Source organism: Nycticebus coucang, chromosome 21 (genome assembly GCF_027406575.1).
Source record: "Nycticebus coucang isolate mNycCou1 chromosome 21, mNycCou1.pri, whole genome shotgun sequence".
Classification (NCBI taxonomy): domain Eukaryota; kingdom Metazoa; phylum Chordata; class Mammalia; order Primates; family Lorisidae; genus Nycticebus; species Nycticebus coucang.
The window spans coordinates 35,818,726-35,836,455 of record NC_069800.1 but is presented as its reverse complement, the minus strand read 5'-3'; the positions used below and the strand labels follow the sequence as shown (position 1 = coordinate 35,836,455).

The following is a 17,730-nucleotide window of genomic DNA, read 5'->3' as shown; positions in this document are numbered from 1 at the left end:
CTAGTGCATCCTTAAGTTCCCTCATTGACTGCTTCAGTTCCTTCACCTCTGCTATATCCTTTCTATATTCTTCATATCATGCATCTCTAATTTGATTCGGTTTTTGGATTTCCTTTTGGTTATTTTCCACTTTCTCAGCAATTTCCTTCATTTTTTTTTTATTGTTTTCCACTTTCTCAGCAATTTCCTTCATTGTTTTCATCATCTGTAGTTTAAATTCCTCTTCGGTCATTTCTAACATTTCTTTATAGGAGGAGTCCTCTGCTGTAGCTACCTCACAATTCCTAGAAGGCTTTACTCTGGACTGGTATTTCATGTTACCAGGATTTTTCTGCTGAGTCTTCTTCATGAGTGCTTTCTTGTATCTGTTTTCTTACCCTAATTATCCTTTCACTTCTTCTTGCTCTTTAAAATTTTAATGAGTTCTTTTGGTACAGGACCAGAAGGATGAGAAAATTAAAAAGCAAGAAGGGAAAAAAGATTTTAAAAAGAAAGAAAAAAGAGAAAGAAGAGGGGGTGAGTAAAAGGAAATATTGACAAAAAGAATAAGGCACCAAAAGAAAGAAGTAATACAGGTGTTTAGTAGGGTACTATGACCCAACCTTGAAGACCCCCAAACTCTGGGGGTGCTGGGTTGGCTGATTCCCTCGAGGTCAACAGCTCTTTGACAGCCAGATCAGATACAGTACCCCACCTCCACCAGGTAGAGAGGAAAGCCAAAAATACTATAAATCAAACCAAAACAAACAAGCAAGAACCCTTATGGGATAACATTGGTGGGGGGAAACAAATAATAGGGGCAGAAACACTGGCAAAAATGAAGTTCTAATTGTTAAAGAAGGCAAAAATGGAAGATTGTATTTAAACTAGAATAGTGAAAAAAAAGAAAAGGAAAATACCAAAGAAAAATGTTGAAATTAAGAAAAAAACAAACATGCCTGTAGTCCCAGCTGCTCAGGAGGCTGAGGCAGGAGAATCGCTGAAGCCCAAAAGCTAGAGGTTGCTGTGAGTCCTGTGACATCATGGCACTCTACTGAAGGCGGTAAAGTGAGACCCTGTCTCTACAAACAAACAAACAAACAAACAAAAAAACCCCCCAAAATCCCAAAATCAAAGAACCAAACAGTATATATATCTTACTGAATATTGTCCGGGCAACAGGTGATCTTCTGAGTTATAAGAGGTTAATCACAATGTTGATACAGCTGTAGGAGGTGGAGACTGGAGGCCTCTGCTGATCTCTCAGACCCCACAGACTTGGGAGCCTAAAAGTCTCCTCAGCCCACTTAAAAGACACTCCCAACTATGAACCTTGGCCAGCAGAAGCTTTCCAAGGAAAGCACTTAACCCTGGGATCTCTCCTGGTGTGGCTGCCTGCTTATCCAGTGCTCCAAGTCCAGGCTCCCACTATGCCCATGAGGGCCAAGGCTGTTAATCTACCACACTTCGAACTCCGCACTTCCCCAGTGTCTTAGTACCCTCCTTTGGGCAGCTCAGTCACTAGATTGCTCGCCCAAGGTCTCCCAGCTGATCTCCAGGCTGCAACACACAAGGGACAGCTCTCCCACAGCAGCTGTGTGGACAGTCCACAGCTGAACAATATTAGCTCCTTTCCGGCTCAACAGCTCAGACCGGGACCCTAGATAACGCCCAAAGTCGACTGCACACACCGACCCAAGATCTCCCAAGGCAGTTCAATCGAGTGCCCAAGTCCAAGAAAACCAAAACAGCCCACAGGTAAGGCTTTTCCTGCTTGCAGTCTCGCTGTTGCTATAGATACAGCTGCCGGCAGCCTCCAACCAAACACACCTACCACTTGCCAGTTTTCCACCACTTCTGTCCTCTTCCTGGGGTCCAGAAGTCTCTCACCAGTTTCCTGTGACACCAAAGGGAAGTGTCTGGGGAAAACCCACCGGCCAGAGATGCCTGGAGTCTTCTCTCGCCACTCTTACTGCTCCAGCTTGCACGGAAGCTGTTACTCGGCTACCATCTTTTTTCAGGTCATGAAATGAATATTTTTAAAATGCATAAAATATTTGCACAAATTTTAACATATATCTTTAAGTGAACATTTATATAGTCTCACCCAGGTAAAGGAAAAAAATATTGTGTGCACTCCAGAAGCCCCATGTTCTTCTCCCTCCATATTGCCTCATTCCTCCTTCCCTAGAATCAGTTACAAACCTGAATTTTATCATAATTTTGTCCTTGTTCTTCTTCATCTCTTTTTCAGTCATGTATCCCTGAGCAATATGATTTAGTTTTCCTTTTTTATTTTGGTTATTTCACTCGAAAAAAATGTTTTTTCTTTTTTTAGACAGAGTCTCACTATGTCACTCTTGGTAGAAGGCCATGGCACACAGTTCACAGCAGCCTCAAACTCTTGGGCTTAAACAATTCACTTGCCTCAGCCTCCCAAGAAGCTGGGACTTCAAGCACCTGTCACAATGCCCAGCTATTCTTTTTTTTTTTTTTAGTTTTTGGCCGGGGCTGGGTTTGAACCCACCACCTCTTGTATATGGGGCTGGTGCCCTACTCCTTGAGCCACAGGCACCACCCCCCAGCTATTCTTTTGTTGCAGTTGTCGTTGTTGTTTAGCTGACCCAGGCTGTGTTTGAACCCACCATGTAGCTGGTGCCATAACCACAGTGCTATGAGCAGCACTAAGCCATCTCACTCAAAATTGTTTTGTGAGAGTCGTTCATGTTCTGTGTAGTGGCGGTTTATTTATATCCTTTCCTGTATACAACTCCATTACATATAAATGTACCATATTTTATTCTCCATTCCACATTGGATGGATATTTGGATTTATTCCAGTTTGGGTCTATTACAAACAAAGCTGTTGTAAGCATTCATGTACATGTATCTTTTGCACATGTGCAAAAACTTCTCTGTAGTATATATTGTATACCTAAGAATAGGCATGTGTGCCTTCAGTTTTACTAGATTATGCTGAGGTGTTCCCCATCTTCTCATGTATGTCAAGTAGAATGCAAGGGAAAACACCTCTAAGGACACATAGTGCACACCAGGTAATGGTTTATTGGAGGGAACTTCCAGGCAAAGAGTTGGGAAAACATATATGATGCCCCAAACTCCCTTTATCCAAAAGGAGGTTTGCTTAGGTCAGGCAGGGTTAAACTCACTGTTGAAAGAACTTGAGTGGTCTTATTCTCATGCTACTTTACACATTTATGAAGAAGGTAGAAAGAATCTGGGAGCACATAGAAAACTGTAACAGAAGGAGTTTCTGCCCATGGAAATATCTTGCTGGAAATGGGAAAAATTCGGAATTTAGACATCATGTTGGGAGCTCATATGCCATTTCAGTCATGCTGAACTATTTTGTGAAATGCATGTTCATATCTTTTAGCCATTATTCTATGGGTACTTGTGAATTGTCTTTTATCAGTTCTGAAAAATTCTCAGCATCCCTTCAAAAATTGCTCTCTCCCATTCTTCCTCTCTTCAATTCTTGTTTTTTTTTCTTCCACATCTTTTAATACCTCTTCAATAAATTATCTTTCCACATTTTCCTTTATCTGTCTATGCTTTCTGGATATTTCTTCTGACCTAACTTCCAGTTCATTAATTCTCTCTTTAACTGTCTAATTCACCATTATACATGTCCATTTAGTTTTTAATTTAGGTTATTGTCTTTTTACTTATAAAAATTCTGTTAGGTTGTTTTCACAATAGTTCATATTTATGTTTTTTGAGTTGAGGACACATTTGTATGACTTTTAGTTTGAAACAATGTGAACATAGTTATTTTACAATTTGCGTCTGGTGTTTCTAATATATTAAATCTTCATAGATCTGGATCTCCTATTTGTTATTTCTTTGTTTCCTTGGACATTTTTTACTATGTAATGTTTATTATACTTGAAAAATTATTCGTGTCATACTAGAGTAACAGGGTCACTAATGGAAAATTCTTGGTTTGTTTTAAATAGTATCCCCTAAAGTAGTATAATATTCATGGACATCTTACAATGTTTCAGATAATACATGCAAATTACACATGAACTTTATGGCCACCCTGTATAGTCTGGCCCGTCCAACATTCATTTCAACCTTTCTTTGGTTTGACATCCTCTACTGAGGAGGATGGAAAGCTAAAAACTAAATATTCTAGACTCTTCTGTCTGGGATTCCTCATGTAACCTAGGTCCCACCAAACAGACATACTGGCCCTAGGCTTATAGCTAAGAAAGGGCAAAAGAAGGGGGCAGCCACATTGAAGGAGATCAGATTTTATGGCAGTCATGACAGTGAATATGTATTGGTTCCTCTGGCGCAAATATGCAATTTTCTGGCATCTCTAATCCCTAGTATATTAGCTGCCAGGTAGAAAGCAATGGTGAGAGTGGTTACCCCTCTAGGATATTCCCATGATGTGGTTGGGCATTCCCCTGATCTTTGTTGACATTGACTATAATGTTTAGGCCTAGTTTCTATCTCTCTTGGAGATTGTGTAAGCTTCCTGAGAACTTGTAATCAATTCTTTTCTTTGTCTTCTCCTTGTCTTCCTCCTCCTCCTCCTTTCTTCTTTTTCTGCATTTTTTTTTTTTTTTAAGATAGAGTCTCACTCTGTCGCCCTGGGTAGAGTGCCAGGGCATTATCATAGCTCACAGCAACCTCAGTCTCCTGGGCTCAAGCAATCCTCTTGCCTCAGCCTCCCAAGTAGCTGGGACTACAGGCACCTACCACAATGTCCAGGTAATTTATCTATTTGTAGTAGAGACAAATTTTGCTCTTACTCAAGCTGATCTCCAACTACTAAACTCAGTTGCCCGCCTTGGCCTCCCCGAGTGCTAGGATTATAGGCATGAGCCACCTCCCCCAGCCTCAATTCCTTTCTTCTTAAGTTATCTAGATTCTATCATCTATCGTTCTTAAGAACTGTTATATCCAGTGAAACAAAAACAGAAGCCAAGAGGCCAAGCGTGGTGGCTCACGCCTGTAATCTGTGCACTTTGGGAGGCTGAGGCAGGTGGATTTCTTGAGCTCAGGAGTTTGAGACCAGCCTGACCAAGGGCAAGACCCTGTGTCTATTGAAAATAGAAAAACTAGCCAGGCATAATGGCAGGTGCCTGTAGTCCCAGGTACTTGGGAGGCTGAGGCAAGAGAGTCACTTAAGCCTAGGAGTTAAAAGTTACTGCGAGCTGTGATGCCACGCCACTCTACCCAAGACAACAGAGTGAGACTCTGTCTCAAAAAATAAAAATAATAGAACCCAAGAGACTATAGAACAAAAATTTAAGAGTTCAATAGCAAGAAATTCCAGACCCTTCCTCCCTCCGCACCCACAAAAGCAGGCAAAGTTAAGCTATGATGTTAGATGTCATGATAGTGGTTACCCTTGGCAGGTAGAGAGTATTTACTGGAAAGGTAGATGGGGGAGGGAACGGGGGGGAATTCTGTAGTGCTGAAAGTATCATGAACTTACATGTACTTTTCATTATGTAATTTTTTTTTTTTTTTTGAGATAGAATCTCTAGGATCTTGCTCTATTACCCAGGCTGGAGTGCAGTAGCCTGATCAGAGCTCCCTGCAGCCTTAAAGTCCTAGGCTCAAGTGATCCTCTCACCATGACCTCCCCAGTAGCTTGGACTATAGGCACACACCACCATGCCTGGCACTTTTTTGTTTCTTAGAGACAGGGTCTTGCTATGTTGCCCACGTTAATCTCAAACTGCTAACCTCAGCCTCCCAAAATGCTGGGACTACAGGCAAGAGCCACAATGCCTGGCTCATTATGTACATTAAACTTCAGTGAATAAAAAATTACTTTCTTGAATTATTACTATACAAGAGGAGTTGGATGTGGGGCGAAAAGTTGCAAGGAAAGGTGGCACTAAATCTCTCATGATGGTTAACTAAGATTACAGGCATGAGGGAGAAACAGTGCAAGATCCAAGTACTATACAGAACTTACATAATGGAAGTTATATGATGTTACCATACCAGATTTTGCCTATTAGTATAAGCCTCATTCCTGCTTTTGGAAATTCAACTCTGAATTGTAGGGTAGCTGGGAGCCTACATTTGGTAGGCTTCCTTGCCAGCTGGGTTATAGTTAGATTTTTTCCAGGAGACTTTATAAGCTGGAGATTAGAAAGTCAGAGAAAGGAAGAAATTATTTTATTTCTGGATCTAGCCATGGCAGGTAACTGTAAGTGATCATGGGTGGCTTACAGGTAGTCACAGGTATTGTGGGCTCTAGCACCAACATCAGCAAATACAGGTTTATCAATTCCAGACTAAGGGTATTATCCTGATTGCTGGGTAAAATTCCCTCCTCCATTTTTCTCATCTACTTCTTCAACACCTTCATATCCAATTTTCAGCATCAAACTTCTTTTCACTTCAGTTAGCTACAATGGGTTGTTTACCTGGCAAGACACTGACATACAACTCCCCCTTCAGTCTAAAAGAAACTAATCAAAACCTACCAATTACCAGCACTCCCTGAGAACAGCTAATGAAGCAAATTCACATGCTCTTAGCTGATCTGTCATTGGTTCTCTTTCTTGGAGCTGTCCCTGTTCCCACTCCGCACCTGGCCCACCTCCCATTTGAACTCCCAGAGCCATCATCTCTTATCAAGTCCTTTACTTGTGTGGTCTCTGCTGACCTGAAGTGTCTATTCTGCATGGGTGTAACTCATTTGTGTTCCCGCAGTATTTGGCCTCCAAATGCATTGAGTTGTTCCTGCTCTTGACTGGGAGCCCCAGGAGGCTGGGTGTGGGCACTGTTGATCCTTGATTCCTCACATGCTGAACCCTGGGCAGGTGCTTGCAGATGTCTGACATCACTGTAATGGTACTCATGGCAGATGCTGACAGGCAGAAATGAGCTGTTCTGCCAATCCCTCAGTTCAAGAGCCCAGGTGGGCTCCTCTTTTCACACAATATCTCCAGAAGTCAATGGATAAGAGTGTTCAAGTGTGTACAGAATAGCAACTGACACATGGGCTGAGGCCTGCCCTAAGGAGAGGACCTGAGACACAGAGACAACAGGCAGACCAGCTAAGGTAGGTGTCAGGTACCTTTAATGAGCACCTCTTCCTCCACTTTGCCCCTCCCTCCCTAGGTTTCCCCTTCAGTTCTGAACAGGTCCAGCCTGTTCAAGGCTCTGAGGCTCTTCAACCTCAGGTATTAATTCCTCTGTCCCCTCAGCCGTTCCAGCCGCCTCCGAAGGTCTGGGGGTATCTTGGCTCCGGCTGCCAGCAGCTCTCTTAGTCTCTCTTTAGGAGTCTTGGTAAGCAAAAAATTGCAGGGGACAGGGCCCTCTTCAAAAGTGACCCGGCATCTCCGTGTCACTGAATGGTAGCCCTCAGCACTAGCAGTCACCATATAGTCCCCTGGGGTCAGCAGGCGCCAGTAATCCCCGCCCCATGCTGAGGGAAGTAAAAGGCAAAATTAGGGTCCAGGGTCTTTGCCACCTTAACTCAAGCCCCCTAGCCCCACCACACACACCAGTTGTGACATCATGGTTAATCCCTTCCACAGCAATGACAGCATCAGCAATCCCAAGCTCCGTATCCTTGTCCCGTACAACTCCTGCAATGCCCATGCGCACCTGTGTGGGGAAAAGGTTATCAACACCCTTTCTTTGCTGTGTGAGCACATGACTTTCAGTTAACTTGCTAGCTCTGTTCCACCGCACACCTGATAAAGATGATAGGTCTACTATGTTCCTGGGTGATGATACTTATGGTTAAAAATATCCCTGGATTGATAAATTACATCTGGACTGAGAGAACTATAAATACCTGGTAGAAAGGCATATCTTTGGACTTCCCCAAGTTTGGTGACACTTGTTATTGGGCTTGTCTTTGGCAGAAGCTTTTGTAAGCTATCCTTATGGAACCTTTACAAGGGATATGAAGCTTCTGCCATACCAGAATATTTTCTGAGTATAGCTCTCCTTAGAATAGCTCTGGGACACTGCTGTGAACCACACAGGGGTGTGGAACATGTAGCCTCAAGGCCACACGTGGCTCTCCTGATCCCAAGGATTTGCTCTGTAAAATTTTGCTTTAGTCAAGAGGTCACACTCATGGATCTGGAATGCTATATGTGGTCCCAAGGCCACAGATTCCCTATCCCCCAAGCCTGCAACGGGGGCTATTCCTACTGGCTCTAACATCGTCTAATGCCACACTCTGGCAAATATGCTTCCTGTCCTATATGCTTCCAAGACAATCTGATGCCAAGTGTGGCCCATGGCATCTTGTGTGTCTAAATGTTCAGCTGGACCTGTGAAAAACCCCTGGAATGAGCCAGAAGCTACGTGGAGAACAGACTGGTCAGTAGTGATTCAGGCAGTCTGGGGGCCCGGGGGATTTCAATCCTACCTGTTCTAGGTAGGTCAGGAGGGCATCTTTATTGTTCTCCCACTCCTGGGGCAGCTCGTTCTGATGAGGGAATTTGTCACAGGACAGCTCCACAGTGACCTCAAAGCAGTTGGTGTGTAGGTAGCTGAAGTCATTCATGCCTAGGGATATCAAAGACACTGGAGCCTCAGGGAGCAAGATGGAGTCCCACCTCCCTGGTGCCATCTACGGGAAGACACTTTAGGGTAGGAACTGATGCCAGCACTGCACGTTAACAGCAAGTGATCTTATGGGGCAGGGGCTATGGGAACAGGCCTAACTCCGCCCTCTGGCACATACTCCCAGGGACTGTGTGCCAGTCAGCCCCGTTGATGACGTTGCCGTGCAAAGAGAAGTCCTGGTTGTGGCAGGGTCGGCGGTCTGTGTCCTGCATGGCCCGATTTGTGCCAGCATAGACAGTGCTGAGCCAGCGAAACACATCATCGTCTGGTGTGGGCGTGAGTTCTCGGGCAGCCCATGGGGTCCGGGTCATGTCGAATGGGTAGGATACCACGAGCTCACCACCATGGAGGTTGGCACTCAGCACAAAAGGGATTCGCTTCATCCACTGGATCACTGCCCGAGTTTCAGGAGCCACCTGGACAGGGGCAGGTCAGGAGGGGCAGGAGATAGAGACAAGGGCCCCCCAGGTGGCATTCCAACACTGTCCCCAAAATACTCACAGTGGCATTGGGTAGGATGTAGTAAGTGGGCAGGGGCAGGTGATGGTTGGGAACAGTATGGGGCACCAGCCCGTCATCCTCTGCTTCCCACAGTTGTGTGTTGAGGTCAGCAAAATTATGGTTAAGGTCAATCCCCTGGTGGTTCCAGCGGCCCTCTGCCCAGCCCACCAGCTCCGAGCCCTGCCAGAGAAGGGGATTATTCAAGCCAAGCACGCTCCAAGCATCAGTGCAGAAGGACAGGACAGGGGATCCCCGTGCCAGGCAGCCTACCCGGCGGTAGGCAGTCTCATAGCCATCAGGGTTCATGGAGGGCAGCAGGTGGATGCGCATCTCAGTGAGCAGCCGGATCACCCGTGGGTCCCCTCGCAGGTACTCATGGCACAAGAACTGCATCAGGAGCAGAAGCAACTCCCGCCCCAGGGCTTCATTCCCATGCATGCCAGCCACGTAGCGCACCTCAGGCTCTCCTGGGAATGCACAGGGGCTCGGAGCTGGCTCCCACCCACACCCCTGCCCTGTGCCTACCTCTCCCTAGCCCCCCCTGCCAGTACCCAGCTCATGCTCCCCAGGCTGATCTGACATTTCCATCACATACAGCTTCAGGCCCTTGTGACTCTTCCCGATGCTGTAGATGCGGGTAATGTTGGGGCACTGCTCGTTCACCTGCTTCATCAGCTGGGGGGTAGGGTGTAACATGCCATGAGGCACCAGAGGGTCACAACCAGGGCCAGACCACGTGTGGCCATGGAAGGACTTACAAAAGTCAGAGGTGGGCCACACAGATGGGACACCATGACATGGTGCAGGGGCAGACCAGAGGAAGAGGCAGGACAGGGAAGGTGCCGTGACAGGGAAACTGGGGCAGAGACTAGCACTCAACAGAGAAGGCTGAGACAGTGGGGAGGGTGGGCATGAGGGCAGTCACAGCAAAAGGGAACCTGAGATGGGTGGGCCCTCCTTCCCAAGTCACAGAGGTTGTATCTGACCTTCCTCATGGCCTTATAATCATGATGCTGAAAGTCCAGAGGGTCAGAAGATCCCAGCGCAGGTGGCTCAGAGAATAATAGATTATTGGGATCTGGCAAAGGGTGAGTGGATGGTAAAAGGTGAGGCCACAGTAGAGGATATACCTGGTATCCAGGTCCTGCCCTCCAACCCTTACTTGCTCACCCACCTGAGACTGAGCAGGCCAGGATTTCGGCCCGGAGACAAGGTGCACCTCCCTCAAGCCAGGTCTGAGGCAGCAGGCGGATGTAGCGGGCCACCTGGGGCTCTGGCAAGAGGTTCAGCACTGGGGTTTCTGGGTCTGAATTGGCGGGAAATACCTGGGGGCATGGTGTCTATTGTTGGAGCTGCTCAAATCCCAGCAGCCTGGCCCAGGATCCAGGAAAGGAGCTCAGGCCTCCAAGCTCAGTATGTAACACACCCTGGTGGGCTCGGCTGGGACCTGCATACTGCATCCAACAAAGACCCTCTGCCCATGACTCCTGCCAATGGGTGGCCCTAAGCAGCCATGCTTTCCATCTTGGTCACAGCATGTTAGACTCATATGGCCATGTGGCTCTGGGGCAACCAATCCTAAAGTTGGCCAGGACCCCATTCTGTACCCTGTTGTAAAAAGGGGTCAATGAGATGGAGAAGGACCATGAGAAGGACCATGGCCAAAAGGCGTGTGCCAAGAAGAAAGTGTAGCATGAAGCAGTACCTACCCATGGGGCACTATCTGGGGAGGATGTGGGTATGTCTCAAAGCAAGCTGGCTCCCAGGCTGGATGCCACCCATCCTAGAACAACTCTCTTTCTGCTAGGATGCCAAAGTGGGCGTCTGTTCCTTGTCCTCAGAGGAGCCTCAGCCTAGCCAAGCATCCTGCAGTGGGCTGCCTGCCCAGCTCCCAGCACAAAGGGCCCCCAACACAATGGGACCACTCACCGCATCCATCTCACTGCTGTGGTTCTTACACCCCCACCAGGTCCGACCATCATTGCTGAACTGGACCTTGTATGATGTGACCCAGTCATACCTGGCAGGTCAGGCAGGGAGAGATCATCAGTGCCCCCAGGACTCCCATCCCAGTTCTCCTGTGTCCCACCCATGACTTCCTAGCCTGGGGCTAGCCTGCCTCACCTCCAGACCGAGTTCCTGCCCTGTGTAACAACACCTGAGAAGCGGGTGAGGTGCCCAGCATCCACCTGAAGCCATGGCTCAGTGTCCTGCTCCTCGGCACACCAGCCTCCATCATATAAATCACCATCCTCCAGGCCTGACTGTGGACAGAAGACATGGTAATCAGGCCCAGATGGACACAGTAGGGTGAGTCAGGATAGGGAGGGGGCAGGGAATAAGCTCCCAGAGGTTGCCTTGTCTAGCTCTGAGACCAGGGCACTGAGGCAAGGTTGCTGACCTGGATGTTGAGCCGTCCTCGGTGTGGTCCAAGACCAAAGGACTGGCTGCTGGATGCCTCTAGCTGGTGATCTGAAACTCGCAGGGACTCCAGGCCCAAAGGGGGACAGCCTGGGGCAAGGACAGAGTGGTGAGACAGAACCAGAGGGAGGGTAGTCAGGCAGATAGGAAGCTGAGTCTAAGCTTGCTCATGGGCTAGGCAGGCAGGGGGCATGCCCAGGCTCACAAGGCCAAGAGCTGCATTGGTCAGTACCCCTGGGCAGGGCTCCTGGAGAGGCAGTACCTGGCTCTTGTTTTTCAGTGAGGTTGAGGGTCTCTTCTGGGCTGGTGGTCACCACCGGCCTAGCAGTCACCAGAGAACTAGGACGAGTCAGCTTCCTTCGCTTCTTCATAATAACCTTTTTTTTCTTGATGACTCGAATCCGGACATGCTGTTCTGATGTTCCTGAGGTCCAGGGAGGCACAGCCCCGGGGAAGGGAAGAATGGCATGAAATCCCAGAAAGGTCTGCCAGGCCAAAAAGGCATGTGAGCCCACAGCAGGCCATACTGCAAGTACCTCACAGCCTTAGCATGCATAAAAAGACCTGTAGTCTAACCTCAACCTCTAACCCCAACCTACCTCTCCAGCCACTTTTCTGGTTCCTTCTCCTTCCCAACATGACACAAGTTGGGCCAACCTCACCTCTTACTCTCAAACCCAATGGAGGGCTACATCCAGCCACTAGGAACTGCATGGTTGCTCCAAAGGGCTGAGTTTCGTTGTTTACTTACAGACTTTAAACAAGCTGTCCTATGATACCATCTACAACCTCAGAACTTTTTTTTTTTTTTCCAAGACAGTCTCAAGCTACGCCCTGGGTAGAGTGCCATGGCATCACAGCTCACAGCAACCTACAACTCTTGGACTTAAGCGATTCTCTTGCCTCAGCCTCCCAAGTAGCTGGGACTACAGGCGCCCGCCACAACACCTGGCTATTTTTTTGTTGTTTTGTTGCAGTTGTCATTGTTTTAGCTGGCCCAGGCCCTGTCCGACCCCGCCAGCCTTGGTGTATGTGGCTGGGGCCCTACCCACTGAGCTACAGGCACCGCCTACCTCAGAACGTTTTTGCCTCTGATTGTTTTGCATCTCATCCCTGACTCCCTTCAAGGAGAATTTCTTCCTCCTTAGATCTCATCCCCCAGTGGCCTTGTGCCAACTCTACTGTTGTGTCTGCCCTCTGGGCTGAGATGTCCTGTCCTCAAATCCACGTTTCCCTGGGTGCTGAGGTTTTCTAGGGCTGGCCTGCCTGGGGGTCCATCCTTTAGCACAGGGCTTTGCACAGAGCAGGTGTGCTAGTTCCCTACCCAACCTGCACAGTGGCCTCAGAACAGGCTGCGTGCATTATGTCCGTGCCCCTGTGCCTTTGCACACGCTGCTTCCTTCTCGCCTGCTTCTCTTCAGTTGTTCCCTTCTGCACTCAGTTCTACTTCCCTCCTCTAGAAGCCCCTGGGTGCCATCCGCTTGCCAGATGGGTGTCAGCTCCCAAGTGTGAGAAACTCCAGCGCCAGCATCAGTGAAAGCGCTGTCCCTCTGCCCCTTCTGTCCTTTCTCCCAGTCTCTTGCCCTCACAGTCTTGCTCTGCCTCTTTCAATTTCGGTGTCTTTGCACTTCCTTTCCCCCTCCTGCTGGCACTGGCCTCAGTTTCCTTATCTGGGAAAGGGCAAGTTTTGGCCTTGGAAGAGGCAGCATCCTATGGCTCCTGTCCCGGGACTGCTGACTAGTCTGGCAGGATCGGGGCTGCTGAGTCAGCAGCCATTGGGCCCGGCAGAGAGAGTGTGTGTGTATTTGTGTATGTGTAAGGGCACGCGCGTGCATGTGTGGAGCGCGCGCATGTTGGGGAGGGTCGCCACAGGAGCAGGGGAGCAGGGCAACCCTTGCCTGAGAAGCGGCGGGGGAGCTCACCGTTCGCCCTCTCCACGGGCAGCTGAGCCGGGCTGCTACGCGGGGCGGGGGTCGAGCCCAGAGCCTCGGTGGTGTCGGGCGGAGAAAGGCCCAGCAGCGAGGCGCCGGGCGCCCCTAGACCCAAACCGACGGCAGGCGCGAAGGCGGCCAGGACGAACAGAAGACCCCACATGGTGGGGGTCGGGAGGCCGGCGGGGACGCGCGGGGCCAGCGGCTGCGGGTGGGTTCGTCTCTTCCTGCCGGGCGCTGTGCAGCCCCCCGCCCCTTCCTGCCCGCCCGCGCCGTCGCCCCACGCCCCTCGCAGCCTCCGGCCCGCCCACAGCCCTCTCGCTGGCCCGAACCTCGGAGGAGAGGGGAGGGCCCGGGCAGAGCAAACGGGGCGGACCCTCGAGGGGCCGCCCGAGGTCTCCGGAACCTCTCCCCCTACCCCGGCCCCCGGGAAACTGCCCGGGCTGTCGCGAGCTAACCAGCCTCCCTCGTGCACTGCCCTTTACAGTCTGCCAAGCTACACAATTAGCTTTGTCCCCGAGGCACCGTCCCACAGCGGGCACCCACTCTGTACCATGCATGATTCCAAACGCTTTATACGTGGCCTCGCGATCAAACCTATGTTACAGACTGGTCAAGTGAGGCTCAGAGCGACTAACCGACGGCCAGGGTAGCCAAGCTGAGAACTTTGGAAGGAAACTACAATCCGGGAGGGAAAGCCATCCAGAGCCAGTGCCTGGTCGGTGGGTCAGGAGTAGGAGAAAGTGAAGGGAAACTGAGGCGGGGCACAGGGCGCCGGTGGAGGTTGGGGAAAGGGCTGATTCTCCAAGAATCTTTCAGAAAGACATCCCAAGGGGCCCAACCAGAGAAGGCGCTTCCCACCCCAACCCCCATCACCCGGCCCCGCCTCGCCCCCGCCCCCCCTTCCCTCCCCTGCGACTCTGCTCTCAGCCTGCCACGTTCTGGGGTTACATAACACCAGGAGAGAAGCCGGAGCGGACTGGGGCCAGGGATGGAGGGGCTGAGGCTTGACTTGGGCCGCCCTCCCCCTCCAGCTCCTTGCCCCACCCCCACCCCCGGGTTCCCCTGGGAAGCCAGCAGCCCTAGATCTCTATTTGTGGGACTCTTTCAGAGCCAGAGCACTGGACCCTTCCCATCCTCCCTCCAATGTCCCCTTTGGCTCCTCTACCCCTGGGTCTCCTCCTGAAAAGGAAGAAAACGTGTCCAACTGTGTGCCTTTGGCCAGCACTTGGCCTTGCAAGGAGCCCTCCAGGATGGCGCTGCCATCCCCACAAGAAGCAATACCCAGAGGTAGCCAGGAATCCTCTGGAGTGCACAGCCCTGAGCAAATATTTTTTGCTGGGCCACTATCTGTAAAAAATTTAAATCACCCAAAAGCAGCGAGTCAGCACCATTCTGGCGGTCCAACCTCACACGAACCCTGGAAAGAAATACTGCATCGCTCTCTGGGACCAAGGCCCACCACTGGGAGGGATAACCCCCTTGGCAGCAGTCCTAGAGCTCCTTAAGACATCTGGTCCACCCCACTCGCGCCAGGTTCGCGCTCGCAAGGCAAGTAACCGGACAGGGCCCAGCAACCCCATCCTGCCTTGGAGCGCTTAGATAGAGTGGTGAGCTTGCCAGGTGCCTGGGACCAGGCACGGGGTGATGGGGGAGGGTAGAAAATTCAAGGGAGACGCTACAGAGTGGGTACTTCCTGGGCACAGGGCAGGGGCAGGTGGGCAGCACTGCAGGCTGACTTTCCCAAGGTAGGAGGTTGGGCTCCCCACAGGTCTTAAGGGCTGCTCAGCCACCTGCCAGAGCAGAGTCTGGCCACTTTCCAATCTCTGGCCCCCACCCCCATCCAAGTTTGGCAGCAGGGTGTGAAGGGGTGAAAAGTGGTACAGGGGCACAAGGAACAGGACATCTCACCCTCCCCAGGCTCCCATCTGCTCTAAGTCTTTATTCTCATGGAAGCCAAATATCAAGTTCCTCCTAGCTCAAGTCCCCAGTGGGCTCACCCGCACGGCCCTTCAAGACCAAGTTCTTCCTACCCACACCTTTCCCTGCCCCTCCGCTGTCCCTGGCTCCCATCCCTACAGGCACACTGCTCTTCCAAGGCACCAGCCCCTCCTGGCCTTCCCACCTTTACACTTGTGAACCAAGTTTGCATTCTCATCATTCAGATTTCATTTCAGTGTCACTGCTTCCAAAGGCTTACCACTCTGACTAGCTCTATCACCCTGTATACTGTCCTTCTTTTATCATCTTTTATTGTCAAGGCACTCAACAATATCTGAAATTATCTTGTTTTATTTGTTATGCATCCACTGTTTAGTGCCTCCCTTACAACCAGCAGGAGGTAAGTGCCCCTCTGGAAGAGGCTTTGCACCCAAATGTTCACAGCTGTACCTCAAGGCCTAGAACAGCGCCTGGTCCCTACTTTAATTCTTGTTAAAGAACTTGTGTAATATATATTCAGGGCTACAGGGCAGTGGTTTTCAACCTTCCTAATGCCACGACCCTTTAATACAGTTCCTCATGTTGTGGTGACCCCCAACCATAAAATTATTTTCGTTGCTACTTTGTAACTATAATTTTCCTACTGTTATGAATCGTAATGTAAATATCTGACATGCAGGATGATCTTAGGTGACCCCTGTGAAAGGGTCGTTTGACCCCCAAAGGGGCCGCAATCCACAGGTTGAGAACCGCTGCTATAGGGGACCAAGCATGGCTGAAGGGGAGCTGACCCTGCCCAACACACCAGGTTTGCAGAAGAGGAGTTGGCAGCCCATGAAGTGAAGAACCCGCTCCCTGAGAGACTAGGGTAGGTCAGCTGTCTTACCATCAACCTCTTAGGAGCCAGATCTGCAGGTTGCTCCCATCTCTGGTGTCCCCAGTGCCCCTTTCTTTCCCTTCCCACCATTCTGCAGCCCTTTGCTCTCTGCCCTGTTGCCCTGTTGCAACCCTTAGAGCCCCATCTTGACCCTCTATTCCTGAGTGCCTTAGCACCTTCTCAGGCCCCTCTGCAATTCTGGCCCAGCTGGCATCTCTGGTTCTTGCTACTGGGTAACTTGGACTACAAAGGCTCAAAGCTCCAAAGCAGGATCTGGAGGTGGTGGCTCCAGGGGCACAGTGGCAGGTTTGCATTCAGGTACCTGCACAGCCAAAACTCTACAGCCAGGAGCCAGGTAGATCTTTCATGGTCTAGGATAAGTGTGTGTTGCAACTCACAACTGAACAAGACTTGGTGGTGACATCTTCCCCAAAGGGATTTTAGTTTAAGGAATGGGCTAGGAATCTCTTGCCAGCTTCTTGGTGTGATCAGGTAGAGATAGATGACTTTGGTGACATACAGATTTCATTTTACATCCCACTTCTACAATTTATTTTGAATGGGAACCATATAAACTGGGTACAGTAGCTCACACCGGCAGTCCTAGCTACTCAGGAGGCTGAGGCAGGAGGATCAATTGACCCAGGAGTTTGAGACCAGCCTGGGTGATGATCTAGTGAGACCCCATATTTGGAAAAAAAAAAAAAAAAAAGAGCCATATCTTTCTCCTAAATTGGCTGGGATGGTGAAGTGAGGTAACATGTGGTCCCAGAGAGTCCTTAGATTAATCAGATGAATTAAAGGTATTAAAGGTGGGGAAAAATGGGCAGCGCCTGTGGCTCAAAGGAGTAGGGCACAGGCCCCATATACCAGAGGTAGTGGGTTCAAACCCAGCCCTGGCCAAAAAGTGCAAAAAAAAAAGGTGAGGAAAAAAGTTTAACGCATCCCTCTTTCTCACCCATACATAAGTGGAATAAAAAAATACCAAGGAAAAGAAAGGAGACTGTTGAGTTCAGCTGCACAAATAGTGGCATCTACTGCCTGCCTGTGCCTCTCATCTCCTGTTCCTGGTGCTAAAGTGGAACTCATTCCTGGCCAGGTGCTCTCCCTGTGATGTAGGTGAGCATTGGTGGGAACTCAACTGACGGCACTAGGTAGGATCTCTCCCGGCTTTCTTTCTTTTGTACTCAATGTCTTTGAGAGCCTTTGTTCCTCAAAATGTGCTTGAGGACCAGCAGCATTGGTGTCCCCTGGGAACTTGTTAGAGATGCAGACTCTTTCCTGGACCTATTGAATCAGAATCTGCATTTTAACCTGATCCTGGGAGGATTCAACCCCAGGAGATTCATATGCACTATAAAGGCTGAGAAGCACTATAGTTAGGCTTAGAGCACCTCCATCTAAAAAGCAGGCAATTCACAACTTTCTGAGTTAGATGATGTTTAATGCTGTCACTGGTCATTTTATCTTAAGCCGCAGAAGTATATCCAT

General features: G+C 49.6%; 1 protein-coding gene across 1 annotated transcript; it reads right to left on the bottom strand.

Annotated features, from left to right (window-relative positions):
* Positions 1 to 7,044: 7,044 nt before the first annotated feature.
* On the bottom strand, positions 7,045 to 13,693 carry CPXM1 (carboxypeptidase X, M14 family member 1). The gene is made up of 14 exons (XM_053574704.1): positions 13,413 to 13,693; positions 11,753 to 11,914; positions 11,471 to 11,580; positions 11,194 to 11,333; positions 10,999 to 11,089; positions 10,244 to 10,394; positions 10,056 to 10,147; positions 9,621 to 9,744; positions 9,340 to 9,536; positions 9,070 to 9,249; positions 8,687 to 8,984; positions 8,369 to 8,508; positions 7,488 to 7,590; positions 7,045 to 7,408 (listed from the first exon to the last, which is right to left on the bottom strand). Exons 1-14 carry the CDS (start codon positions 13,582 to 13,584, stop codon positions 7,167 to 7,169), a joined length of 2,202 nt encoding a protein of 733 aa, XP_053430679.1. The 5' UTR covers positions 13,585 to 13,693; the 3' UTR covers positions 7,045 to 7,166.
* Positions 13,694 to 17,730: the final 4,037 nt, after the last annotated feature.

Excerpts from the sequence above, each read along its gene's own strand:
- CPXM1 (XM_053574704.1), bottom strand. The coding sequence starts at position 13,584 with ATGTGGGGTCTTCTGTTCGTCCTGGCCGCCTTCGCGCCTGCCGTCGGT. Across the intron at positions 10,395-10,998 it reads ACAGCAGTGAGATGGATGCG|GTATTTCCCGCCAATTCAGA; the intron begins GTGAGTGGTCCC and ends CCATGCCCCCAG. Across the intron at positions 8,985-9,069 it reads ACATCCTACCCAATGCCACT|GTGGCTCCTGAAACTCGGGC; the intron begins GTGAGTATTTTG and ends GCCCCTGTCCAG.